The sequence below is a fragment of the Carassius gibelio genome, chromosome A16 (genome assembly GCF_023724105.1).
Source record: "Carassius gibelio isolate Cgi1373 ecotype wild population from Czech Republic chromosome A16, carGib1.2-hapl.c, whole genome shotgun sequence".
In the NCBI taxonomy this organism is placed as follows: domain Eukaryota; kingdom Metazoa; phylum Chordata; class Actinopteri; order Cypriniformes; family Cyprinidae; genus Carassius; species Carassius gibelio.
The window spans coordinates 12,764,005-12,791,650 of NC_068386.1; the positions used below are offsets into that span (position 1 = coordinate 12,764,005).

Below are 27,646 nucleotides of genomic sequence, written 5' to 3' on the forward strand. Positions count from 1 at the left end.
GGCTTTCTTTTGGGCAGGTATCTTTTACCTGTGTCACGTGGGCGGTGGCCAGGTAGGGCGCACACAAAACCAGCGCGATCCAAGCAGCCATTGCGGAGCAGAGCCAAGGGTTTCGGACTGGTTTGCATCGATTCTCACGCATTTTAAAGGCCACGAGAAACATCAAGGCGAGTCCGAACCTGGCACTGATTTGTCCGTAGGTGTGGGGTCACTGGGCTCTTCGCTTTTCCGTCACCTGGAGTTGATCTCTAGGGTTTTGCTTTTGCTGGGTGGTGTGACAATAGTTTTTTTTTTTTCCTTTTTAAAAATGACGGTTAATCCAGATTATCTGGTTGTTTTTTTCACCACAACATCTGGCGCAAGTGGGGACCAGTTGGGATCAGATGAGAAGGAAATTGTACAGTTGGTTTGGCAAGTTGTGGATTTAGCGACTAAAAAGGTAATTTTATATTTCCCCATGACGGTGTGTATGCGTGCGTGCGTGCGCGTGTGTGGTAATTCTGCAAAACGTAGAGCGAGTTTTACATTTATACATGTCAGATTTTTTTTTAAAGAAAAATTTAGGTCAAAATCTAAGGTCAAATATTAAAATATATTTATTTATTATCTATCTGTCTATCTATCTGTTTGTATATGTGCATTTGTGTGTATACTGTATAATAATTCTGTTGTAGGTGAGAGAGAGCATTTTCAACAATTATATATGTCGGCTATTTAAAACCAAAATTAGTCAGTCAAATCTAAGGCTCTATCAATCTAAATCTATCTTTTCCCCTGCTATTTATCAATTCATCCATCCATTTTATTTATTTGCCTATGTAAATGGATATGTTGGAAGTTGAGCATTCCTCTGCTTTCTACATTCAGGCAGGTCAGGTAAATGAATTGCTAGTCAAACCGGATCACGTTGAGCTCTCTGAGGAGTGTCAGGAGGTGAGTGGACTCACCGAGGAGGCCTTGACAGAAGCTGATCCGCTGGAGGAGGCCATCGAACAGGTGATCATTCCTACATAATCTGTTCTGACAGGATGGTATTTCTCTTTTAGTCTCTCTGTTTTCAGAACTTCTGGTTCAACATACATAAGGAAGTTTGCGTTTGAAAGTGGACACTTTCAAATGCAAAACTTTATTTTCTAAATTTTTACACATTTTTAAACACATTATTTAACAGCTTGTAGATTGATATTTGCGTGAGCAGCCTTGTATGTATTAAAGGCCACATAACAGTGGCGTTTACTCAGAGAGTCCATGTGTGTGCAGTTGAATCAGAGGATATGTGCAGAAGTGGATGCAGGTGCAGGAAACACCTTCTACCTCTGTACGGATGGACAGCTGCACATTCGTCAAGTCCTCCATCCTGAAGCATCCAGCAAGGTATCAATCTCTAAATACTGCAACTGAGTGGGTGATATCTGTGAAAATATCCATATTTAGTTTAATAATTTGTAAGGGCAAATGCTTACTTTTGTGCTTTTCAGAATATTTTGTTGCCTGAGTGTTTCTTCTCCTTCTTTGACCTGCGGAAAGAGTTCAAGAAGAAATTCCCATCAGAAGGGGAACTGAAAGACTTGAATCTTCAGGTCATGGCTGACTGTATCCTTAAAAGACATGTCAAATATTATCTTTTGTGTATTTTTTGTGAATCTTGAATGGATGAGGGTAGATTAATACACATTACCTCATAATTCTCTGACAACTAGTGTGAGGAAGTTGCATTTGAGTGTGTGTGTGTGTGTGTGTGTGTGTGTGTGTGTGTGTGTGTGTGTGTGAGAGAGAGAGAGAACGATAGGTAACAGGGTGTTGGCTGCAGGATCCCAAGGTTTTGAAATGCAAATAGACTCACAATAGTGTGGGCTCAATTGAGCCAGCAAGAGAAAGCCAAAAGTGTTTAGCCAACAAGCTTAACCTGCCACACCTACGCTGTAATGTCTTAACACACACACACACACACACACACAATGCAATAACACAGCCCTCTACACAGTAAGAAAAGTTAATCAAAATGTATTCACACCCTTCATATTTCTGTTGTGCCTTTATGGAACTGCTGTGTTTCAACGTTCCTTTTGCATTTATAAACCCTAGTTGTTCTTTGCATCTTTACTGTGTCATTAGCTGGTAATTATCACGAGTGACACTTAACCCAGACCCTCTATTCCTTGACTGCGGTTGCAATCAGATCTGAAAGTGGTGGTAGATTCTTCTCTTCATGCTTTCACTGCTCATATGATTCAGCAGATGTCAGAAACTGTTTTAGCACTCATCTCGGAGCCTGTCTGTAAGTCCTTACAACTTTTATTGTCTGAACACGTGAATTTAATATTCATAATTGTTTGTTATGAACCTGCTTTATTCGTCTTCATAGGCCACCAGTTCTCCTTCCCTGAAAAAGTGAATGACAAGTTTGAGACTGGCACATGGTAAGAGCTGTTTCTTATTTAAACTAACAAACATATGTCTGCAACTGTGTTCAGTTGATTTTTTTTTTTTCAGATTGTTTTTTTTTTTTTTGCTAAGCTCCACGTTAATGTTAATGACCAATCATACCTTTGTTGCCATCCATCATATTATAAGAGTACCTGGATTTGCTTTTTTCCCACAATTTTTGAAAATACTGTAAATATCAAGGAATTTTAATCTGAATGGTCTGGAAAAGTCTGTGAAATTAATAAAATCACACAAAGTCATAGGACTTTGTATAATGATTATACAATTTTTATTAAATGTCTGTTACACATCTAAAACATTAGACTAAGAGATTACTGTTTGTAAGTGCAATTTCTATAAAATTGTTGATTAATGGATATTGGAGATATGTCATATTAGTTTAAGTTTACGTGAAAATGTATGGTGCTGGAGCTATAAGTATTATAGAGTATTTTTATTCAGGAGTTATTGAATATAGAGTTTGTTTCTTTTTATATATATATATGTATAAGGAAAAGCTCATGCAGTGAATTCAATTATGTCCTATTCACTAACGAACATGTAATATTTCATTAAGAACCACTTATGTTTGCTCCCCGCTAAACAAGCATTACAGTAATCTTATATAGTGAGATATTTTGAAGTTTTTATTTTTATTAAGAAATATTTTATTAATTAAAAATATCTGATAAAATGCTTTCCAATATCACACCTTTACTGGAAGTCATGCAGGTCACTGAAATCTTCTGTTGAATCCTATGAAAACTGCTTTGCTACTTCAAGAGTTGTTGTGACACATTGTTTAAATTGCATGTATGTGTGTGTATAGCAGTAAGATGGAGAGGGTGGATGATAACACGGTGATCAGAGCTCGGGGTCTTCCATGGCAGTCCTCAGACCAGGACATCGCCCGATTCTTCAGGGGTCTCAACATTGCCAAGTATGCACACACAACCTGCAATCCACCCACAGGAAGTACTTCTTAATAAATGATCATCATTCAGTCTGTGCACTATGCCGATCGTTGTGTCTGATGAATGACTGTCTGTGTGTGTCTGTTTGTGTAGAGGAGGTGCTGCATTGTGTCTGAATGCTCAGGGAAGGAGGAATGGAGAGGCACTAGTGCGGTTTGAGAGTGAAGAGCATAGGGATTTGGCCCTGCAGAGACACAAGCATCACATGGGTACCAGATACATTGAGGTATACACACATTCATGAAGCTGCTATAGTGATACATACCGTATTTTTTGGACTATAAGTCGTACCTGAGTATAAGTCGCATCAGTCCAAAAATACGTCATGACAAGGAAAAAAAACATATATAAGTCGCACTAGACTATACGTCGCATTTATTTAGAACCAAGAACCAAGAGAAAACATTACCGTCTACGGCAGCGAGAGGGCGCTCTATGTTTTCAGTGGTAGACTACAGGAGCACTCAGCAGCATAGAGCGCCCTCTGGTGGCTGTATACGATAATGTTTGCTCTTGGCTCATTTCTCTTGGTTCACGTCAAATTAATTTCGATAAATAAGTCGCACCTGACTATAAGTCGCAGGACCAGCCAAACTATGAAAAAAAGTGTGACTAATAGTCCGGAAAATATGGTACATGTATCAAATAAATTATATAAATATAATTCTCCACAATTTTTTTTCATTGTAGTGGAATGGTGTGTCAATTATTTAAATTTTTTTTTATTGCAGGTTTACAAGGCAACAGGTGAAGACTTTTTAAAGATAGCTGGAGGTAATTTCCTTTTCCTTTTTTTGCTTGAGTTTGCATGCATGTGATATTTGGGTTTGTGTGTGGACAGGGTCGGGAAGTGAGAACTAGTTCTTATTCTTATTCAGAACTGGTTCCATAATTAATTCAATTCCATGAATAATCAACTCTTATTCACTACCAGTTTCGTAAAAAAAAAGAAAAATGGTCCATTGTGACCAGTAGATTCCCAAACTTAATTTCTTGAATGAGCCGGTTCTTTGAGTCTAAAAATGTGATGCACATCCAATGTAGTGTGACTCCTGAATGAACGATTCATTGAAGCAAATCAAAAACATACAGTGCAGTCTGTGTAAACACACCTCGGTGAGAACTGCTCTACGTTTATTTATTATTGAAATTATCCCATTGTTTGGCAACGAAATGGCATTTATTTTTTTCCAAATATTTATGCCTTGAAATAACTGCAGGAAGTGAAGTAACTGGAACCTTTTACAAGAATTGGAACGGGAACTAAATTTCTTACTCTCCCATCCCTATCTGTGAACAATCTTGCCCAATTAAATATTTTCTTGTTATTGTATGAATGCGGTTGTAGCATAAATTGTGTATATCATCTGATTTCTGGAGTTTCTGTCAGTGTTATTTGCATTGGTTTGAGTATGTTTTGTGTATTTTTAGCATCATGTTGAGTGGCTCATGTGTCAATGTCTGACTTGCAGGTACCTCTAATGAAGTTGCCAAATTTCTGTCGAGGGAGAATCAGGTTATCGTACGCATGCGTGGACTTCCGTTCACCGCCACCGCAGAGCAGGTGCTGCAGTTCTTCTCCCCGGCATGTCCTGTGACAGACGACAGCGAAGGCATTCTGTTCGTACGGTTTCCCGATGGCAGGCCCACCGGGGACGCGTTCGTGCTGTTCTCATGTGAGGAACATGCTCAGAATGCACTGAAAAAACACAAGGACATCCTGGGCAAGAGGTACATAGAGCTGTTCAAAAGCACTGCGGCTGAGGTGCAACAGGTGAGAGCAGCGCTTCCTATTTGAAATCATTATTTGTGTGGAGTGTATAAGTCAAGTTGGTTTAGACTGACTTGGCAGGGCAAGTAAAACATGAGGGGTTTGGGTGTGTAAGTGTATGTACAAGCATGTACTCCGTCTGAACGACCCGGCTGGCTAGACAAACACTCAGCTCTGCAATCTGTAAAAGATTAGCTACAAATCTCTTTTGTAGTCTTCCTGTTCTCTAGTGCAAAAACCATTCAAATCTCATTGTTACTATTTTTGTAAAATGATTTGGAATTAATTTGTATTAATATTTAGCTGTTGTCATGTACATCAAACCAAGGCTACTCAGCTACTCAGCTCCCATAAATCACGAGCAGACATCATGTGTGCTTGATCACCAGCAAGTAGGTTTTTTATTCAGAATACAGAATACTTAAATTGAACCACATCAATAATACCAGATGTCTGGACTTATGTCTGACATAAAAGGAAATCTGAATCCCTCACACAACAAACACTAACCTCTGTTGCCCGTTTTTACCTGATAAATGTAAACAAAAGTGCTTTTTTTAATAAGTGTTTAATGACAATATGCAGAACTGATTTGAAATAGTTTTATTTCTACTTTTTAACACAATGAGTACATAAAAGACTACAGCTCTAAACATAACATGCATTAAAAAAAATATTTTATAAAGATTAATTTATTAATGTTTTTTTCTTTATGCCTGTATCACATAATCGCTGAGTTGTTTTGCTCTCAAAATGATTGCAGATTTATTTTCATCTTAGTTTTAGGCTGTCTAAGGGTTATCATGGTACCATGTTTTGTTTCTCATTCGAGAATAAATGCAAAATATGCATTAAGTTACTTATTTTACCTTTGAACTAATCATGGGAAAAATATGAATACTGGTCAAATATATTGGCCAAACTAAGTACAATGGCATTGAGAAGATTTAATTATAAGTTGAATGGGTAATTACATGATAAACATTTAAATAATCAAATAAAAAGAAACAAACAAACAAACAAAAAGCTGTGAATTTCTATGCTAACTCTAAAGTGTTGGTGATCAGACTGTACATGTTTGGTTTGGTAGACTCGATCTGGTAAAGTTCCAACGAATATAAAACCAACACGTTTTATTTATGTGGACAAGTTGTCTCCATTTATTAGTGCATTTGAGGATACAGACACAAACAGTATCTCCAGGCTCATCCATCATCTCCACACATGGAGCTATAAACAGACAGAAGTCTTTTTGATAATGTGCAATGCCAGTCATTCAACTCCAGCATTTGTGTGTCAGGTACTGAACAGATACTCATCGGCCCCCTTGATTCCCGTGGCCCCATCCCCCATCCTGTCTGTTGTGCCACCCCCCACATTCATGCCCCCAACGGCAGCAGTGACAGGTGTGCGGGACTGCGTGAGATTGAGGGGTCTGCCGTACGATGCCACCATCCAGGACATATTGGTTTTCTTGGGAGAATACACTGCTGACATCAAGCCACATGGAGTGCATATGGTGCTCAACCAGCAGGTAAGCATCTTAGACACACTTATATAAATATGAACTGTAGCATTCATAAGAACTTCATCCAGTGAAATAAACACCTCTGCAGTTCAGAATGTGTTCTGTTGGGGAGTTTTCCCTCTTTGGCTCAACCGCTCCATAAAAAAGGTTGATTAGTCACAGCTTTTGTCAGGACTTGTGTTTCTTCATTCTTTTACAATGTGTTTCTGTCATGCCTTGGTCTTTACAATATCTCAAAGTACGCTGAAGAGAACTTGAGAAAAGGATAGGCTATTGAAATGTTTCCACACAAAACCTAATTTCTAAAAAGCTGGCTTGCATATTTTCAGCTAGACACGAAGAAATAATTTGTTTAAATGATTCTGATTCATCTTAATGGTTCCATTAAGGATTATTTTACAATACAGTTCTGAAGTTTGGGGTTGATGTGTGTTTATGTTTTTTAAATGTTTTTGATAAAAATGTCTTATGCTCAGCAAGGCTTAAATTATACAGCAATATTTTAAAATACCGTTACAAATTAAAAGATACTTTATTTTAATATATTTAAGAACATTGTTAATTCTAATATGGCGATTTGGTGCTCAAGAAACATTTCTTATGATTACACAATTATGAAGTGTATTGCTTAATATTTTTGTAGAAACTATAAATATTTTTCAGGATTTATGGATGAATAGAAGGTTTAAAGGAACAGCATTTGCTAATATAGAATATGTAACAATGTAAAAAATGTTACGGTCACTTTTTGAATGCATATTTGCTGAAGAAATGTCTTGCCTTACTAACCCCAAACATTTTAATGGTAATGCAGTACTTTTTAAGGAATACATTTATTTTGGGGTGAAAAAGTCATTTCAATGCCAAATGATTTAAAACAGTTCATGCAGAACTTTTTACACTGTTTATTATGCAATCCAATAATTATTGAATAAACTTTATTAAACAAACAAATGTAGAAACTGATTTTTGTTATTTTTTTTATAAAGTCTTTTAACTACATTTTGGGAAATGAACAATCTGTCCGTAACTACACTGATTTTTAGATGTATAGCTATTTGTATTTCTGTTGTTGAATCTAAATATAGTTCATTCAGGTATTGGACTGCAGAACAATTGGACTGTTTCTCACCATGTGCTTTTGATTTAAAGAACCAATAAGTGCACTAACTAACACTGGTGCAGCTCCAATGAATAAGAAGTGCAAGAAACTATTAGTATTTTAGTATAGGGTTCCAGTATTTTTTGAAAATAGATTTAAAATGAGAATAATTGAAATATCTTCATTATGAAATAGTATAGTATTTTTAAAGAATTTGAAGCAGAAACACATCCTGCTCTCTTGTTAAGTGCGGTTGTTGTATTTTTTTTAAAAGCGAGTTTATGAGTTCAGCCTCTGTTTGTGTGTTTGGTCAGGGTCGTCCATCGGGTGATGCTTTTATCCAGATGCGTTCAGCTGACCGGGCCTTCCTGGCGGCCCAGCACTGCCACAAGCGCAGCATGAAGGAGCGTTACGTGGAGGTGTTTGCGTGCTCCGCTCAGGAGATGAACATCGTGCTGATGGGGGGGACGCTCAACAGGAGCGGCCTCTCGCCGCCGCCATGTAAGTTACGACGTAAGTGCCGCTGGGCTCTGGGTCTGCTTCTCTCAGCTGTGTGTGCGGGTAGGTGGCGCTTCACGCCTTCCTGTTTTTCCCCTTTCTCTCATTCATTCACTTATTCATTCATGGTGGGTGTCCTGTCCACATTTCCTGCCCAGGCAGGAATGGGCATCAGGAGTGGTAGGAATCTGGTTGGGTGAAATGTTTTTCTTTTTTTTTTTCTTTTTTATTATTCAATTGAGATCTGAGTTCGTCAGATGCTTTTCCACAGCGGGGGAATGGAGGGCTTTGATTTGAGGTGATTTAGTGCAATCTTTCTTAATCTAAATGTGCACAAGATTTTAATCCACATCACAATGTCACCATATGCACTTTGTTGCACATGTAAAGCCGCTTTCTGTTTGATTTAGTGTAGATTTCTTTCTTTCTTCAGGTTTTAGATAGTCAGCTCCATAACTTTGCCGTCTTAACAACCAACAGCGGCATGTAAAGGCATCGGTCTGCCACAGGATGAGTCCGGTTAAAGGCATCTGAACGCCTGTGGCTGTTTACTGATATGTGTTGAAGGGTGGAGGAACATACCTTGTAGCTGAATTTTAATGGCAGATATTGGCAGTTTTGGGATAAGGTTTGCTGCATGCTTTGAGTGTGAGATCAAGTTTGGGAAAGATATTTTAATAGAAATCCTTTATTCTACTAAAGTGGTGTTTTTCCAACTCAATAAACAAATATTTTGGCAGATTTAAGACGCATAACATTCACATGATAGATGAGATTTGTAATTGTACCTGCAGTGTTAACTATGAGACATGCCTGAACTCATTTATACATGGGTTCACAATGTGAGAGGTTATGTTTAGGGTGGGCTTTTAAGGTGGCTACACCGTTGAATTGCACTACATTATTCATTGTTTGCTTGATGGGATGACTGCATAAGCCTCTGATGACAAACAATGAACAGGACTTTAAAGGAGTTTAAAGGTGTAAAGCCTTCATTATAACTGGCTTATGTTCAGTCAGGACCACATCCTTTAATTAGTTGGCGAAAATACTTTTGAATAATCGCTAGTAATTATGTAAATTAAATATTTCATCATGTGTCACATTCATTAATTTTAGCCCACTTTATTCTCATTAAAATGGTGTACATCAAATTTTGTCAAGAAAAATAACACTTTGATAATTTAATGACATTTTAATGAGAATAAAATGGATTGCATTTAAGTGAGCAAATTAGCTCAGTTTATCATTGTTCAACTCTTTCAGCTCTAATGTGCCAATTCTCTAGTTATTTAGATTATACACTATAATTGGGTTATTTCAACTTTTTTTTGCTTCTAAACTTTTAGTGCATTTTTTATTTCTTGCAGTATTACTTTTTCTCATATTTTTATCAGCCGTATATTTTATTAAAAAAAAACAACATTTAAATTCTCACCACTGTACATCTTTTTAATTTCCATTGTCAATGACTGAATCAAAAAAAAAAAAAAAAAAAAAAAACGAATAATTTTGTCAGTAATTTCCTTGACAAGATTAACACCACAATCACATCTTGTTGCTATAAGTGGACACTTAAAGATTTTTTTTTTTTCACTCAATAATTACTCAATATCCCACCTCCCCCATTTCAGGTTTGTCCCCGCCATCATACGCATTTCCTCATGGGACGGCGCTTCTTTCTTCCGGAGCGGTCCTTCCTGCCGGAGCAGTGCTACCTGTGGAGCCAGCAGCTATCTACCCCTCCCAGTTTCTGCTGAATCCCCGAACCCTGGCACCAACCACGGCCTTCTACCCTGCCAGTAACCCACTGTACATGAACTACACCACCTATTATCCCAGGTAAGAGTTTTATATATATATGTTAATGTTGTTTTTCAGTCCAAGAGCAACAGTTATCTGCAGTTACATTCACAAAAGATGACGAATGGATGATTGAATACCATTAATCTTTTTGATTTAAAGATGTGTCTAGTACTCTAGTGTACATATCGATCCAAGTCAGCATCTGTAGGTAGTTTATTGAGGAATGGAGGCATCATAGATGCATAAATGATTCCAAGGTTCCTTTAATATGCCATAGTGCTGTGCGTGAAATGATACAAATGGCTTTTGAATTGAAAGAGTGGTTGAAAAAATTAATTAATGAATGTCCATTGGAATTTATTATTGCAGTTCTACCAAGAAATAGGCACTGTAGTCTTTAAATATTTGCTTAGTTATATCTAAAGTTCACTTGAATTTGTTCTAGATCATTAGTTGTGATGTGATGCCTTGGAAACCTGCCTGAACCAGTTTCTTCCTTGTGTTTTGGACACAATCAATAAGTCTTTCTTATTTGATGTCAGAACTCTTATACATGTCAGAATACTCAGAATATTTATATTACAATATTTACATTCAACCTTTGTGTAATCTGTTGTGTTTGAGGACTTTTTTGATGAACTGCTCATGGGAAACTCTAAAGTCTGAACATAATGACTTTGTCTTTAAGAAGGACTTGCACAACCAGGACTGGGTGTGTTTACAAGGGTAACACACAACACAGAGAGTGTGTCACACCCAGGTCCTTTAACACATTATTTTGCATTTTAGCTCACTTCATAGTGGAAAAACTGGTTCAGGTACTGAAATTTAAGGACAGAAATATGATTATCTAGCTTTAGGAAGGCTACAAAAACCTAGGGAAGATTTGTAGAGTAAACTATCACTCCAACACGATGATGTTTGGGGTGGGTCAGGGTGGGATGGGGTGGGACTATTTCTTCGACAAATGAAACGATAAATAAAACTTATAAAAGTATATTGTTTGATTATATTGTATTAATATTTTGAAGTCATATTTTTAAAAAAATTTATAAATATATATATATACACACATATACACATATACATACACACACACCCACACACACACACAGACACACACACAAACTACCGTTCAAAAGTTTTTTTAAAGAAGTCTCTAATGCTCATGAAGGCTTCATTTATTTGATCAAAAATACAGAAAAAAGGTAATCTTGCAAAATGTTATTACAATATAAAACAATAGTTTCTATTTGAATATCCTTGAAAAAATATAATTTGAATATCCATCAGCCATTACTCAAGTATAAAGTGTCACATGATACTTAAGAAATCATTCTAATATTCTGTTTTATTATTAGAATTATCAATGTTATAAATTAATCAATGTATAAATAAATAAACCTACAAATAATCTAAATATTTGCTAACACTCTCAATTTAACACACCATTGATGAATAAAAGTTAATAATAATAAATAAAAAAAGGTATAAAATGTACTGACCCCAAACGTTTAAACAGTAGTGTATATTGTTAGAAAATAATTAAATGCTCTTCTTTTTAACTTTTTATTAATCAAAGAATCCTGAAACAAGTATCTAAAGTTCCAAAAATAAATATTGATCAGTACACAGTTTCCAGCACTGATAATAAATCAGCATATTAGAATGATTTCTGAAAGATCATGTGACACTAAAGACTGGAGCAAGGATGCTAAAAATTCAGCTTTGCATAACATGATTAAATTAAAATAGAAAAACATTATTTTATATCGTAATGTTTCACAATATTACATTTTCCCTGTATTTTTAAACAAATAAATTCAACATAGGGAGTGTATATAAAAGCATATATATATATATATATATATATATATAAAGCGTGTGCGTGTGTGTGTGTGAGACTTATTTACCTTTTTTTATTAAAATTTTTCATAAATTTTATCCATGTCTGTTGTCATACTAACAGCCCACCTGGCTCCCCCCCCAATATCAGCTACTTCCCTACTGGCCACACCCCTTCAGCAGGCTCAGTCTTCTCAGCCCCACCCACAGCACTGATACGAATGCAAGGCCACGCCCCTTCCCATGCTTATAATAGCGGGGTTAAAGAAATCCTCAGCATGGTACATGGATATCAGGTGAGTTTAAAATACACCCCTTGACTGTTTTATAATATCAGTGTGAGTTCAGGAAGAGACAGGATTCTCTTTCATACCATTTCTCTCATTATTTTAGTTGACTTCCTATCAAATGGGAAGTAACTAAATAATTTACAGTTCACTGCTGGCCACTGCAACCAGCTTCACAATGTTATTGAGTGCCACTGATGCAGATACAAGTCCTAATTTGTTCTGCATCAGAAACTCTGTATGTGTTTATAGGCAGGGCAGGGCTGGATTGTAGGGAACATTAAGGTGTGTCTTTTGCCCTGCAGTGCCCAGCATTTAAGATTTACATGCTGTAGTGGGTTTGAGTAACAGGACCACATAGTTGCATGGTCACACCCCCTCGATGAGCTAAACAGGTTCCTCTGGTCTAAATTCCCTCACAGAGAGAGGGACACACACACACACACCGAGCTAAGGTGCGGTGCATTGGCCTGCTCTAACTTGACTACTAGTTTTCCATTCTACTGCTGTAAGAGCCCAGTGTTAATATTCTAGATCAGACAGAAGTAATCTTCATACATAAATAAGAATACACGCAATATATATTATATTTTATATATATATATATATATATATATATATATATATATATATATATATATATATATATATATAGACACACACACACACACACACACTATACGTGCCGGTATTCAGTAATGCGATATATAATGGTAATGAATTGCAGGGTATTGTTATCATGGGTACTTCTAAACACAGTGAATAACTTTTTATATTACAAATTATTTATAATTTGGAATGAATTTTAAGAATACTTTCCCCATCAACTGGTCAAAATGCACAACACCGCTGTATGCTGCTTAAAAGTGTGTGTGCTCTGATGTAAACAAGCATGCATGAGAAACACATGGAGGAACATATGAGAGACACACTGAATGAAAGCATATTCACTCTCTGACAGCAGATGGCGCTAAACAGCAGAAAATGCAGCCTTTAATCTGGAAACCCCATAAATAAAGAAGCTGCTACTTTCTAAAATGTATTTAAGTAGCCATTTAAGTTTGTGGATTCGCTGTTGTGTTCATAACAGCGCCAAATACTTAAATATTTAGACTTAATAGGCTATTTATTTTCAAACATTATTTTACATTTTAATCTGGACTACACATACCCTAGATGTTGTTTGAAACTTCCAATGACACTTCAACTGCCAATGAAAAATTATTCGGAACATTCATTAATCTTAGGTATTCCGATATTTAATTATCCATTGTTAAAATTTTAAATTGCAATTGTGTCATTTAATAAGCTAACGTGAACTAAGACTTTTTTTAAAACAACGATTAATAACTTCTGCAGCAAATGTAGCTATTGCTATTGCTCATTGTGAATTAATGGTTAACTAATGAGGTATTATTGTAAAGTTGTACTTATTGGTCTTTATAGTTCTTTTTAACTTTTTATATTTTTCTGTATTGCTTTTATTGTATTTAAATGTTCAGGTATTTTTGTTATTTACTAAATTTCAATACCGTGGTAATACTGTATACCATGACAAAACATGGACACTTAAACAGAAATTAAACAAGACATTTTTTAATGTACAGGAAAAAATTAAGGCTGTCATTATATATATATATATATATATATATATATATATATATATATATATATATATATACACACACATACTCCGTATTTTTCGGACCATAAGTCGCACCTGAGTATAAGTTGCATCAGCCCAAAAATACATCATGATGAGAAAAAAAAACATATATAAGTCGCACTGTACTATAAGCATGGGAGTGGTAGTGGTGGGAAAAGTGGACCTGACTACCCAGGGCCCCGTCTAGGGAGAGGGCCCTTTGAAATCCCATCAATTGTTTTTTTTTTTTTTTTTTTTTAGCCTAATTCGAATTAATTGGGCCCTACAATTGATGTCATTATTCATTTCAAAATATATTGATAACACCAACTGAGAGAATGAACCTAGTGCTATTGGAGTGGTGGAAAGAGTGGCAGCAAAGAGCAATAAAGCAAATTATCATTTTTGTTTGGTGAAAAGCCCTAGCATTGCAGCACAGTGCTGTGCTTAAAAGCTATAGTCAATGATCAATAAATTCATGATGTTATCAAAGCCAATGAATAGGGTTGCAAAATTCTGGGAATTTTCAAAGTTGGAAAATTTCCATGGGAGTTAACAGGAATATAAGAGAATTAATGGGAATTTACAAAACTGAAATGTTATTCCTTTAAACAGGGAACTTAAATATAGTTGAGGAAAATATATTGTAGCATAATCTTGGCTAAAACAAGCAGATTTAAATTTAAACCGCATTGTACAATGGCATGTGTAAGGGGTCCACTGACATTGAGAGTATACAGGGCCCAGAATTTGGTGCTACACCCCTGACTATAAGTCGCATTTATTTAGAACTAAGAGAAAACATTACCGTCTACAGCCGCCAGAGGGCGCTCTATGTCTTCAGTGTAGACTACAGGAGCACTGAGCAGCATAGAGCCCCCTCTCGCGGCTGGAGACGGTAATGTTTTCTCTTGGTTCATTTCTCTCAGTTCATGTCAAATTAATTTTGATAAATAAGTCACACCTGACTATAAGTCGCAGGACCAGCCAAACTATGAAAAAAAGTGTGACTTATAGTCCGGAAAATACGGTATGTAAATATATATATATTAGGGGTGTAACGGTTCACAAAATTCACGGTTCGGTTTGATACGATTCACTGGTGTCTCGGTACGGTTCGGTACGTTTTAGATACAGCAAAAATAAAAACTTGGCAGATACATTTCCTTGATTTAAAAAAAAAATATTTATTAAAACTAACAACTAACTTTCCCTTCAAATACAACGCGATTTGCGCTGCACTATGCCAGGAGCAAAGTAGGTGGAGTTTTCAAAACTGCCCGTGCATACGTTCTATTTATAACAGTTCTTCTATCTAATAACGTGCAGGCCTGTTAATTGTATCGTACTGCTCAGGAAATTCCATCAAAGTACAGTACTAGTCCATTTTTATTTCCGTGCTTGTTTGGATGCCCCGATCGATTGGTAAAGTGCACCCAAACACCAGACCTGTTGGTTATTGGAGGATCTTCTATTTCTGGTCTGTTAAATTATGATATATATCATAATTTTTTTAAATGAGGGAAGTAGACCCTCTGCATTCAGAATAAACTAGGGTGTGTCAGTTTTTTCTTAAAATTCATAAGTTAAGGGCGTGAAGGGTTTCACCAGAGTATGTGTGTTCAAAATATCTTTTGCTATATTAAAACTGCAGTAATTATTGCTATAGTATGTACTTGATAGTATTATGCATAATACAGAATATTACACTAAATATTTAACTCCACAGGAGTGAAATGTTCTATTAGGCTGCTTAATGGGCTAATGGACACGTTCTAAAAACAGCTGTGACATATGCAATGCACATCCACAATATCTGTCTTTCCCATGGAGGCTGTACATTCGCCTCAGGCAGTTTGCTAGTTAGTCAGTAGGAGAGCTGCCACTCATCTGAGGTGTGGCTTATTACAAATAATGAGGCATAAGCATGTTTCTTGAGTAAATGTAATTTTCTTTCTGTCTCTTATAGCCCGGCAACAGCGACGCTTTGGTAACGCTCCCTTCTATGCTGTCGGCCAAGCAGCCTATTGGAGACCAGACTGTAGGAGGTGGAGCCTATCTTGACTTGCAGTTGCTTTAAGCCAATATTTTGACGAGGCCACACCCCTGCAGTGGATTCAGCAAATCCCTCAATACAAAGCAGTTTATGCCATTTATACTATTTATATAAGAATTTTAAAAAGAATTATATGTATTTTGACATTTAATGTATATTGCACATTGTTTTTTAAGCATTAGATTTAATATTCTACTCATAAGGTTAGTTGTGTGAGTTTTTAAGTTTGTATGTTCGTGTCCATGCACATGCAATTGTTCACTCAGGAAATAGCTTCTGAAACCAGGTTCTAAACATTAAACCTGCCGTATCAGAGGCAGACTTTCACTAATACCATAAAATTAAGCCAAAGGACAAGAAAAGGTGTGTGTGTGTGTGTGTGTGTCAGTGCCTCCCTGTTGATGTGACTCTACCATGAGTATGTGTAAATGTGTAGAGACATTCTCAAGCCTCTTTTTATTTCTTTGAAGGTTTTAATTGGCATGAAGTTCATAGAGCTAGCTTTTCTAACATGTTTACAAGATTCGCCAAATTCTTACACCACAGTAGTGATTTCGCCAAAAATAGCTCAGAAACAGAATCAGGAAAAACTTTTGTGCTTTATATCTGTGTATCTGTGTCATGCATGAGAAAAATATGTATTGTCCATACCAATCAATGTACAAAATTCTATAGATAAATGTGCTTGTTGATGTGTGTATGTGTAGTAGATGTAACCAACTAGTGAGTGTGTATGTGTGTGTTTAACCAAAAGTCAATGCATGTGTGTTTATTTACTGCACTCAGAGAGTGTTTCAGGCCTGCTGTAATGCACACATGTGTATTTTCACCCGTTGTCTGTGTATTAAGGAGAGTGTTTGTGTGCATCTGCTGGAATGTGAACAGGTTTATTTGTTACCTGCAGCTGGATCCCATTATTACCTTCCTGTTTATACCAGTGGTTTTCAAACCTCTCCATGAAGTACCCCGAGCACTGCACATTTTGTATGTCTCCCTGTATCTGACACTCCCCTCAGGTCTTGCAGGCTCCACTAATGAGCTGATGAGTTGAATCAGGTGTGATAGATGAGGGAGACATACAAAATGTGCAGGGCTGGGGGTACTCCAGGACAGGTTTGAAAATCACTTGATTTATGCCAGTGTGCCTCATTTATTATAATCTGTGCTTTAAAAAAAAAGAAAGAAAAATACTAGGAATAATTTGCATGTTTATGCTTTTATGAGCAGTAGGAGTAAAGCGTATGACAGTTAAATAGTCAGTGTGATTTATACTACTATCCACACAAGCCAACAGGCAGTAGTTAAGTAAAAGCACTATTCTTTCATGTTACTGATCTGTTACCATCATATTAATTCATAGAAAAGAGAAATCAAGAATTTGGCTGTTTGGATAAAGTATTATTTTATTTTGATATTTTATAATAACTTAAAATAAAGGAAATTTAACAATGTTTGTGAGGGATTGAGTGACTGACTCACTATGTATGTATTTACATTTACACTTAAAAAAAGTGAGAAGTGATTGAGCTACATTAAATAGATTTTATTTCAGTAAGTGTAGTCATATCAAAATATTAACACTTGAGTTGCTCTCCCTTAAGATAATCAAGTTGTAAACAAGAAAATAAAAAGTTTACATTTCATTTTGTTGCTCCAGATCTACTTCTAGAAGGCAAACTTGAAATGCATATTTAATGCCCTCTGGTGGGCAATGTAGTCATCAAAACTTGATCTCTGCTCATCGCACTTCCGGAAATATGTTGTTAGGTTGTTGTATAAAACTGCATTTTCATATGAAAATGTATATTATGGAAAGCAGTATTTTTTTCACTAAATATATATTAGAAACCTTTAACTTTGCAAGACATTTAAGCACGTTCAGAATAAAATACTGATTTGCACACTGCGAAATACACGGTCATTCACTGTCTAAAAATAGAATATGGGGACGTTTTAAACAGAAGTACAATAAATTGTTACATGACCCCATTATGCTTTCAGCTTAAGTGGCGCTAATCACTTCAGAAATAAAACATTATTTTAATGAAAATGCATTGCATTGTGGGATAGTGTCCCAGGAGTGTACTGCTGTTTATCTTACAATCATCCCGGTATTTTGCATATTGTGCACAGTATACATACTGCACACTACAGAAACGGTATGCGTAGTATAGTAGTATTTTATTCCGAACATAGCCAAATACAGTAGGTCTATACACTGACAGCTTTAAGCAAAGCCTGACTAGTTTAAATAACTGCCCCCTTAACTTCAGGAAACCATAGATTATAAAAAATATTTGGAAAGTTTAAAGAATTATTTACAGTTCAACCAATCAGATTAAACAATGAACATAGAGATGTTGCTTTTACCACTTTAAATACTGCTGTGTGGTATTAACATAATGCTAAAACAGCTATTATAGCATAGAGGTTTGTTATGGTTCATACAGTGAAATTAGTGCATTTAGTTAAAGGGGTCATATGATTTTGCTAAAAAGAACATTATTTGGTGTAATAAGGTTCAAAAAACACATTATTTTCCACATAATGTACATTATTGTTGCTCCTCTTTGAACGCCTTTCTGAAATGCCACAATGTTTACAAGGCTCATCGTCCTGAAAAATCGTGTATGCTGGTTGGCCAGCTATCCAGTGCATTGTGATTGGCTGAATAACTCAAGCGTGTGACAGAAATGTTACGCCACTTAACATACTATAATGCCATGTCCCGGCACGACGAGACAAAACCAATAAAACCCATTACAACTGAGGCATTTGCATCCAGTGGGGTGGATGACTGATCAATGACTGTCTTTTTACGTGTTGTGTTGCATGTCTGATCGGAGAAAAGACAAACAACAAGCGCTATTCTACACTGCTAAAAACTCGCATTTGAATCATCAATGGCAAATCATTTCAATATAAAATATGTAGCCTACATACAGGCTGTGAGTCAGAAGCGCCAGACTGTCCTTACAAAGTTGGAACTGCCCCACTTTATAGAAACAGCCTTTGAGCACAGACGCGTTGTAGGCTACTGTTCTGCAGGATCAGGAAACAGTCCTCCATAAAATGTGCTGCACACATCTGAATACGAAAATGAAACAAACTTGAGTGAGATACGGCTGGTGGATTCGAGGAAGAAGCGGCTAGTGAGTTTGTAGCAACCACATGTGACGACCACAGGCTGGACTCCGCTACGTAAACAGTGAAAGCTGATCCGGCGATCCACAGTTGCGAAGTTGATGCATTTCCTCAGCAACCAGCATGGATCAGCTCTAGGCATAACAAAATGCATATCGTCCTCCTTTGGAGGGCCAAACTAACGAGCTTCTCTTCCACAATGATACACAAAGCATCTCTGCAACATGGCAGCGGCAGCAACAGCAAGAATAAAAGGTAAGCCTTCTTTCTTTGAGTGAACATTTGGCCGGTGTTATGCAAATCTTCCCACATCCTGACGTAGACTTTTGGGGGAGTGTTTAAACTAGGTTTTTTTTAGGAGGGCGTGGACAAGCCTTAAGTTTTCTAAAGAATATCTCTTTGAATTTTACAGATCTTCTTTATGCACCAAGAGCTTGAAATGCTCCAAAGAGAAAGGAGAAATTTGAAATCGCATCATATGACTCCTTTAAGGGCTCTTGTTGTCTATTGGTTTTGTGGTCTGTCAGCAGTTGTGTTGTGTTGTGTGTGTGTGTGTTTGTGTTGTCTTAGAGTTCTGTCATTAACAGAGCCCTCAGTAGTTTCTCTCTCTCCATCCGCAGGTCTTCAGAGCTTCACACATTCGAAGACAGACGCATGAACAGGAAGAAGGATGGGAACAATCAGAGAAAAGGCCCACGTCAACAGATGGAAAGAAAAATAGACAAACACACATAACAAAAGAATTGTATGAATAATCAGTGATAGGAAGGCAGATATACATCAGGAAAATACATCTATGAATTATTCAAGATTTTGGAAAGGGCCTGACTGTTGTGTGTGTGTGTGTGTGGATGTACCTGGTATTCAGTACATTATGGTGACCAAATGTACCCTTATGGCTATATACCACTCATTTTTACCCTTGTGGGGACATTTTTTTTTATTCCCCATGAAGAAAACAGCTTATAAATAATGCAGAATGTTTTAAAAAAATCTAAAGTTTTCTGCGAGGGTTAGGGTAAGGGGTTAGAAAATACAGTTTGTACAATATAAAAACCACAAATTCTATTGGAGGTCCCCTTAAAACATGGAAACCAGTGTGCAGTGTGTGTGTGTGTGTGTGTGTGTGTATGTATGTTACCTTTCTGTATGTGTAGTATATGGAAGCAGGTGAGGTACTGGACTTGGAAAGAGCAGTGGAGAGTTGTCACGCTCTAAATGTGACGTATCCTTCTGCTATGGAGAAGAAGAAAAAAGGACTGTATATGTGACCCTCTCTGTGAAATCCAGGCTAATGTCTCAAAATCGAATAATGAGATAACAAGCATCAAATTTAGATTTTAACCATTAATTTCACTACTTTCAATCTTTGACCTGGGTTTAGTCAGTGATAAGGATATCAATGTTACACTTTCACAGAATGTTCTTTACCTTATGAAGGATGATTTTATATAGAAAACGGTAAATCACCAAAAGATGACTTTAGCTGGGTTTTCACAGACAGGGTCACATATTGTCACATACAGTATCTCCAGAGATTAAAGTAAGGTATATATGAATATATATAGTGCCACTCGAGGCAAACATGCGTCATCGCTACCAGGCTACAACTGGCCAAAGGGGAATGCTAAAGGTAATTACCTTAAAACCGAGTTTTTGACCGAGTTTCACTTTCTAAATACAGGACTAGACAAACTGGCAATATGAACCCCCTTTATTTTTTACACTTTAACAAAACACACTTACGTATGTATATAAATATGTACTAAGTTGTGTGTGGAATGGATCCCTTTTAAAGGGGGGGTGAAATGCTATTTCATGCATCCTGAGTTTTTTACACTGTTAAAGAGTTGGATTCCCATGCTAAACATGGACAAAGTTTCAAAAATTAAGTTGTACGTTTGAAGGAGTATTTCTGTTCCAAAAATACCTCTTCCGGTTTGTCACAAGTTTCGGAAAGTTTTTTTCGAGTATGGCTCTGTGTGACGTTAGATGGAGCGGAATTTCCTTATATGGGTCCTAGGGCACGTCTGCCGGAAGAGCGCGCGCTCCCGTATGAGAGCACTGAGAGCAGAGGCATTCAGTGATCAGAGCGAGAGCATCGCGAAATGTCACAAAAGGAGTGTGTTATTGTTTGCCTGGGCAAGACAACCCTGCACAGATTACCAAAGAAAAAACAGCATTAAGGGACCAGTGGATGGAGTTTATTTATACAGAGCATCAACGGAGTTGTGCAAGTTTTTGTTCCCTGCATTTCGAAGATGCTTGTTTTACAAACAAGGCCCAGTTTGACGCCGGATTTGCGTATCGTTTATTTCTTAAGGATGATGCAATCCCAACGAAAAAGGGTCACGATCGTGTGTTGGAACCGCAGGCGGTGAGTAAAACTGCTTCAAATATCTCTGCCTCCTTGTTAGTGCGTCCGCCTCCCATGCCGGAGACCCGGGTTCGAGCCCCGCTCAGAGTGAGTTGTTGCTGCTGCTGCTCTCGTTCAGTTTCAGCCTCGGGATCTGATTCTGGATCATAAATATACGCTGAATCTGACTGTTAGCCATGGTTTGTTGTGGATGATGGTTTTTTCCTCAAGGTAATGTCACAGCTTCCAAACGCTCTCAACGCAAAAGCCTACTGGCGCTCGTGATTCTTTATGATGTTCTTCAAAACATATTTGTGTGTGTGTGTCAGAACAAGAAAGGAAGTCAATATGTTTGGAGTGAGGGTGAGTGAATGATTACAGGATTTTCATTTTAAGTGTACTGTCACTTTAAAGGTGCACTGGATATTTTTTTTCTTCTGCATTATAATTTCCCTTGGTTCCCTGAAATTGGATATTTGTTAATGTATATTTTCTCTTGTAGAATAAATTAATCAAGGCAGACTGTGAACAGAGCCTTTGGCGTCAGTAACTGAAAACATTTTGATTGAAAAATAAATGTTGATTGCATCTCGAGTGGGCAAAGTAAATCTTACCGGTGGGTATATGGGTGGTTGGACCTGTTTGTCCAAGGAGCTGTTTGAGGAGGATTTTCCGATATTGCACTCGGAGGAGATGGCTGCAAGTGCCTCAGGGAGGTCATCTTCATCACTATGGTTACTATAGACAAATGAAATATATCAAGAGAGGCCTCATTGTTGAATCTAAAAGGTTACAGATGATATACATTTTGCCTAGTGACTCACAAGCTGAACTGTCTGACAAGGCGTTTGCGTCGTTCCACTCTGGGCTTCTCTGTGTTCATACTGCTTGAGCCTGAATCCTGTGAAGAGCTGGGATACCTGAGATAGGAAGCCAAAATCAGTGAATGTAACACAAAGAGACAAAGACAATTGATGGTTTCTCATGTTTGAAAAGCATCTGATATATCTGTATATATGCTGTTCTCACCTGTCAGTTTGGTCTCCACTTGAGGAGTTCCCCTTGGAGGTTCCACTATCACTTTGGGTGGCACGCTATAGTAGGATACAGAGTACAAGCTATGCATCATCTCACTGCTACTGTCACATGCCCTCATTCAGTAACCTCAATATTTGTACTGTATAAACTGTTGTAATTAGTTTGTGTATAGTCCAAATTCCAGGTAGGTGGCGTTATGTGGTTCCTAGCTGGTCAAAATGGTTTTAGGTTATATGATTAAAATGCCATTAATGGTTCCACAGTGAACCTTTAACATCCATGGAACCTTTCCATTATACAAAAGGTTCTTTAAAGTGCACTATTTTATAATTGCATGTTACAGATATTATTGTGAAGGAAACATCCATGTATGTGTTTCTATTAAAAAATAATAATAATTGCTTCCTGTGAAAATGACTTTTTCAGTTATTTAGTCTTATTACCTCTTTTTTTTTTTATTGACTGAAAGCTTGCATTCACATCTGCCTCCATCCAATTAATAGAATCAAGTCTATACACTACATGTGTTCTTTTTGGCTTAGTCAGATGAGCATCACTCTTTAGAAAAGATGTTGCTGCTTCGATTTCATTGCTACTTTAAACTTGACCGCTGGAATTACCTGTTTTTTTTAAGGTACCTTAGATGCAGATATATAAATAGACAAATTAACTTTGCATCAGCTTTTATGAATAGAGTGTCATGTTCTGTGAGAGCAGTTACTTTAGAGATGTTGCTCTTCAGTTGTTCCTGTAAAACTGCAGGGGAGGAAGGAAGACTTTTCTCAGAAAGTGGTTTTTCCTCTGCCTGTAGTAACAGAGGGATTTGAATACTTATTTATATGGCATAAAACAGCTACAAAAATAATTTCTTTATGTTCCAGGTGGCTGTGATCTCCATAACTGACCATGTCTATGTTGATGTGGAGAGCCGGCCAGGCTGCAGGTTCTGCTTCTAGCTGGTTCTGCAGAGCTCGATCCAACTCATCCGGGAGCCCAGGAGACACGACCCAAGCTTCTGATGTAAACAAACACATCAGCATACATATTTTGAATTTTACACGTTAATTGAACTCATCGAATCTGATTGGCAAAGTGCCATTCACAGAGTAAAGTCCAATAGACCTTAGTGAGGGTAGCAGCAGATTTTTGAGAGTAATATAAGCGAGGGCTGAGCTCTGAGTTCAATGAATTGTGCTGTTGTTTAACAACATGCTAATTGTTCAACTCATTAAATGTTTTTAACATTTTTGGCCACTAATGCAAAAAAAAGAAGTCTTGCTTTAATGATAATTACTGAGTGGTTTTATGATTTATATAATTATTGTGATTCATATTATTATTATGTATCTTTTAGACGCAAACAATTTTAGTTAAACAGTTATTATAAATATTTTATTTTAAATAAATATTAATGTATACAGATCATGTTATATAAATAAGCTGTAGTATCAAAAGATTGCACTATTTAAAAAAATAAAAAATCTGACCTTACATGTTCAAGTCTCTATCACTAATTATTTTCAAATGTATAAACTAAGTAAACAAGTTTCTCTTGTCACTGCAGTGATAGAGCAAGTTTATTTCTTTGACGTTAAAATTGGTCATATTCTTCAATCTCTTTACCTTTAGAAAAACCTTTAACCTTTAGTTTTGAATCTCACAGGATCTCTAGCAAGAAGTAAATCAAACCTGATTCGTGTTGCAAGGCTCGTGATTGGCTGTTCGCCAGTGATGTCACACATTCATTTGCATGCGCTCCACAAACTCAGGATTACAGCATCGCGGTACCACCAAAACTGGATTGGAGAGGTTTGGATTTATCAACTCAAAACTAATCCTGTAACTCTGAATTTGTTCAGCTACCATCTTGGTACAGGCCCCTAGCCGTGGAGTTACAATGAACGCAGCTAAAAGCAAGATCCACAAACGAATGCCATGCAAAGTTGTTTTTGTGACATAAGTAGATATTTGTGAAATTTCATTTTATATATTTGTAAATTTGATTAATGTTTGTGAAAATCTAATATTTATTTGTGGATTCTCATTTACTTTATTTGTTTAATTATACAAAAAGTATATCTCAATACACGGCTGATTTGCTTAACCGACTCGTTCAAACCATAGACAGTCAAACACACACGAATCACTAGCGTGAGCTGTTCGGAAGCGCGCGCAACCCTTGATTTCTGCATCGGCGGTGCAAAAGTAAACAAAACAATATGTCTTCAAAAGTGTAAGAAGATAAATATACGTTTTTGATTATTTAACATATATTATGGCAGCACCCAAGTCAAGTAGCTATATTCAGACTCGGGACTCACTAGGTTTAGCTGTCGTGAGGCACAGTGCTTCCGGTTTTTCGTATCCGTGGCGATGGTAGCAGCGATGGACCTTTCCAAAATGAGGAGCCTCGTTCTCTTCCACACTAAACCTCCGGGTGTCTGCAGTGCTCAAAGGGAAACTATAAAACAATGCACAACAATGACACAGTGTACAATGGTACATAAGACAGCTCCATATATTTTAGTCTGTAAAATGAAGATTCAGGGAACAAGAGTCTGAAGTTCATTCATACACATCTACACACTCACTCTCACATGCAACCAAATGGCATGTGTCATCTTTATTGATCCTTTATGCATTCACAACACAATTAACACCAGCATATTACCAATGCATGAGCTGGTACTTTTTTATTGATTTATTTTCAAGTAGCAAGTCATGAATAACCTCAGTAAATGACATGCAGAAACATGCACACAGCTTTCTAATTTAATAACAGTGCTTATTAAAGTAATTTCAATGGATGGACCAACAACAATAACAACTGGTTTATGCAAATGGTGTTATTAAACAGAAAATGGAACTGTGCAAATGTTAATACAAAAATGAGAAGCAAATGTCAAGTGTTTACGTAATCAATAAAATTGAGTCGATTAGTGCAAACACATTTATTTAGGCAGGCCTCATTGCAGCAGTCATTGCAATCATTAAAAGCCCCTGTCCCTTGCCGATTGAACGGATTTCCAAACACGAAGCTTTCTAACTTAACACTTAAGCAAATACATAATGATCAGTAGCACATATAGAACAGCTGTCATGAGTACTTTCAAGGTGAATTCAAATTAAATAAAGCAGGGTTTGTAAACAATGAGGTGCTTGGCATGATATATAAGTGATTTGCACTTAAAAGTAAACTTTCAGACATGATATGCATAAATCTATTAACTAAAATGATAAAAAAAAGAAGAAGGCTATAATCTAGAACAACAGTGCTCAGTCTGGCTTCTGGAGGTCCGTAATTTTTAACAGCTTGGTGAGAAGGATCTGATGAGTTAAGATAAGCGCTGGGACGAAAACTGAGCGACCTTGCTATAGAATATGAAGCCACAACAGCAGCAGTTACATTTCTTGACATCCTCTTTCAGGTACTTTGCTAGTTCTAAATTTGATCGGAAGTCATGCAAAACTCTAAAAGCTATCAACATGAAGATTGTCAGACGTCAAGGTCTGCATATGCTGAATATGTTTTTATTATTTCAGGATGCATTTGATCGGTTGAGATGTCACATGATGGATGATCACGAACAATGGATGACACTCCTGCAGGTGTGATGATGCAGATGGATGACAGACTGTGATTGGATGCGAGCATTCAGCGGTCTTTTTTACTAAGGTGAGCGGCTCATCCAAACACTCTTTCACATGCTCACAGCGCAGTCATAACTTTGTCTTTGTGCACGACTGACACACTCCTGGCACTGCGCTCAATTAAACCGCTCTCACCAAACCAACCACTGCTCGCAGGGGATCTGTCCACATTGGAGGGTCTAAATCAGACACATATGCACATGCAGGTGAAACACAGGTGAGATCAGCCTATATTTTGTGATTTTTTGTTTTTTTTTACAGAAACTGAAAGATTGGCAGAGGCTTGATCTTTCAGTTTTGGTAGAAAAAAATGTATACCTGTGTGGTGGTGGAACGTGTCCCATTTCCAATGGCTGTACGTATAGGGGAGGGGTCAGACTTGACGGATGTGGTCTTTTCCAGGGTTCCTGTGCAATTGGAATGTTGTGCTTATACTGGAAAGAAACAGAAAAAATATGATTCATATGAGTAAAGCCTCTTGCCAGTTACTTCAGCATTAAGAACTTAGTCGGCTAAATATCAGTCTTTGAGAAAAAAAAAAACCAACAAAAAAAAAAAAAACCTCATCATACTTTGCGCAATATTTTTTTTTTGAATGTTATTTGGAGAAATGAGCCACAAGTTTCAGGTTTTCTACAGAACCCCTAAAGTGACATGATGATGGGGGAAGAAGTGATGGGAGGAAAAGTATTGAATGAAGTATTGTGTTCTGCTGAGAAGCACTCTATGTGTCTTCTCTTGAAAAGACCTTTACATTTCCTTGAGAAACTGTGAAAAACGTCTCCGGTTACTATCGTAACCTCGGTTCCCTGAGAGGCGGGAACGAGACATTACGTCAGCTAAGACGTATATGGGAACTTCTCCCTTCTCCACTTTTGCTGAAATCTTATTGGCTCACGCCAGCTGGGGACAGCTGGCCAATTGACGCGAAGCATGCAAATACTGACAGGTTCGCGGGCAGTATAAATTGCATGGGCGCGAAAATTACGTCAGAATCACGACTGAACTCTAGCACAGCTGATCAAACAGCGATCACGGCGGCTAATGTAATGTCTCGTTCCCGCCTCTCAGGGAACCGAGGTTACGATAGTAACCGGAGACGTTCCCTCTCGAGGCGGTAACTCAACATTACGTCAGCTAAGACGTATATGGGAACTGTATAAAATCCCGCCGTGAGAGAAGTGAAGATAAGCCCTGAACGGAGTCAATCACCTCCACACATAAGCAGTACAGCTCCAGCCAATGGCCGTGTCGCTAAGAGTGCTCGCACCTGATAGGCGGAACTAGACCAATGAGACATCTGCTCCGACCCTAATGAAATTTGCATATCTTATGCAATTAAACGTGAAGCCTGCACTAAACAGGGCAGACATAGCACATAAGCACTCAAGCGTTAGAGTTAAATACAGAGTCGACAGCTTTGCGGTGACAACTGCATAAACCGTAAAACCATAACACAGAGTTAGCAGCCATGGTAACTACTGTATAGCTGGTTACAATAATGAATAAACTTAACTC

The 27,646-nt window shown here is 37.3% G+C and overlaps 2 protein-coding genes across 6 annotated transcripts in view; one reads left to right on the forward strand and one right to left on the reverse strand.

Annotated features, from left to right (window-relative positions):
• Positions 1-17,390, forward strand: LOC128030635 (epithelial splicing regulatory protein 1). Of its 4 annotated transcripts, none has more exons than XM_052618425.1 (15): positions 1-439; positions 868-996; positions 1,261-1,374; positions 1,479-1,593; positions 2,180-2,278; positions 2,366-2,420; positions 3,257-3,367; positions 3,495-3,627; positions 4,133-4,175; positions 4,874-5,175; positions 6,473-6,706; positions 8,117-8,315; positions 9,935-10,142; positions 12,076-12,247; positions 15,853-17,390. In XM_052618425.1, exons 1-15 carry the CDS (start codon positions 308-310, stop codon positions 15,961-15,963), a joined length of 2,157 nt encoding a protein of 718 aa, XP_052474385.1. In that variant the 5' UTR covers positions 1-307; the 3' UTR covers positions 15,964-17,390. The 4 variants fall into 4 exon arrangements, with proteins under 4 accessions (XP_052474385.1, XP_052474387.1, XP_052474388.1 ...); XM_052618427.1 differs by having other exon boundaries at positions 12,103-12,247; XM_052618426.1 differs by having other exon boundaries at positions 44-439; positions 8,117-8,303.
• The window catches only part of LOC128030634 (band 4.1-like protein 4B), a 24,569-nt gene continuing 14,247 nt past the window's right edge, over positions 17,325-27,646 (reverse strand). The window contains exons 15-23 of one of the 2 annotated variants that reach the window (XM_052618424.1): positions 26,447-26,562; positions 24,799-24,938; positions 23,383-23,492; positions 23,199-23,282; positions 22,469-22,533; positions 22,264-22,359; positions 22,054-22,177; positions 20,225-20,316; positions 17,325-19,713 (exon numbers count right to left, since the gene is read on the reverse strand). In XM_052618424.1, the coding sequence (XP_052474384.1) occupies positions 19,650-19,713; positions 20,225-20,316; positions 22,054-22,177; positions 22,264-22,359; positions 22,469-22,533; positions 23,199-23,282; positions 23,383-23,492; positions 24,799-24,938; positions 26,447-26,562 (891 nt within the window). In that variant the 3' untranslated portion in view covers positions 17,325-19,649. Of the gene's footprint in view, positions 19,714-20,224; positions 20,320-22,053; positions 22,178-22,263; positions 22,360-22,468; positions 22,534-23,198; positions 23,283-23,382; positions 23,493-24,798; positions 24,939-26,446; positions 26,563-27,646 lie in introns of both variants that reach the window. The other variant, XM_052618423.1, reaches the window with a different exon arrangement.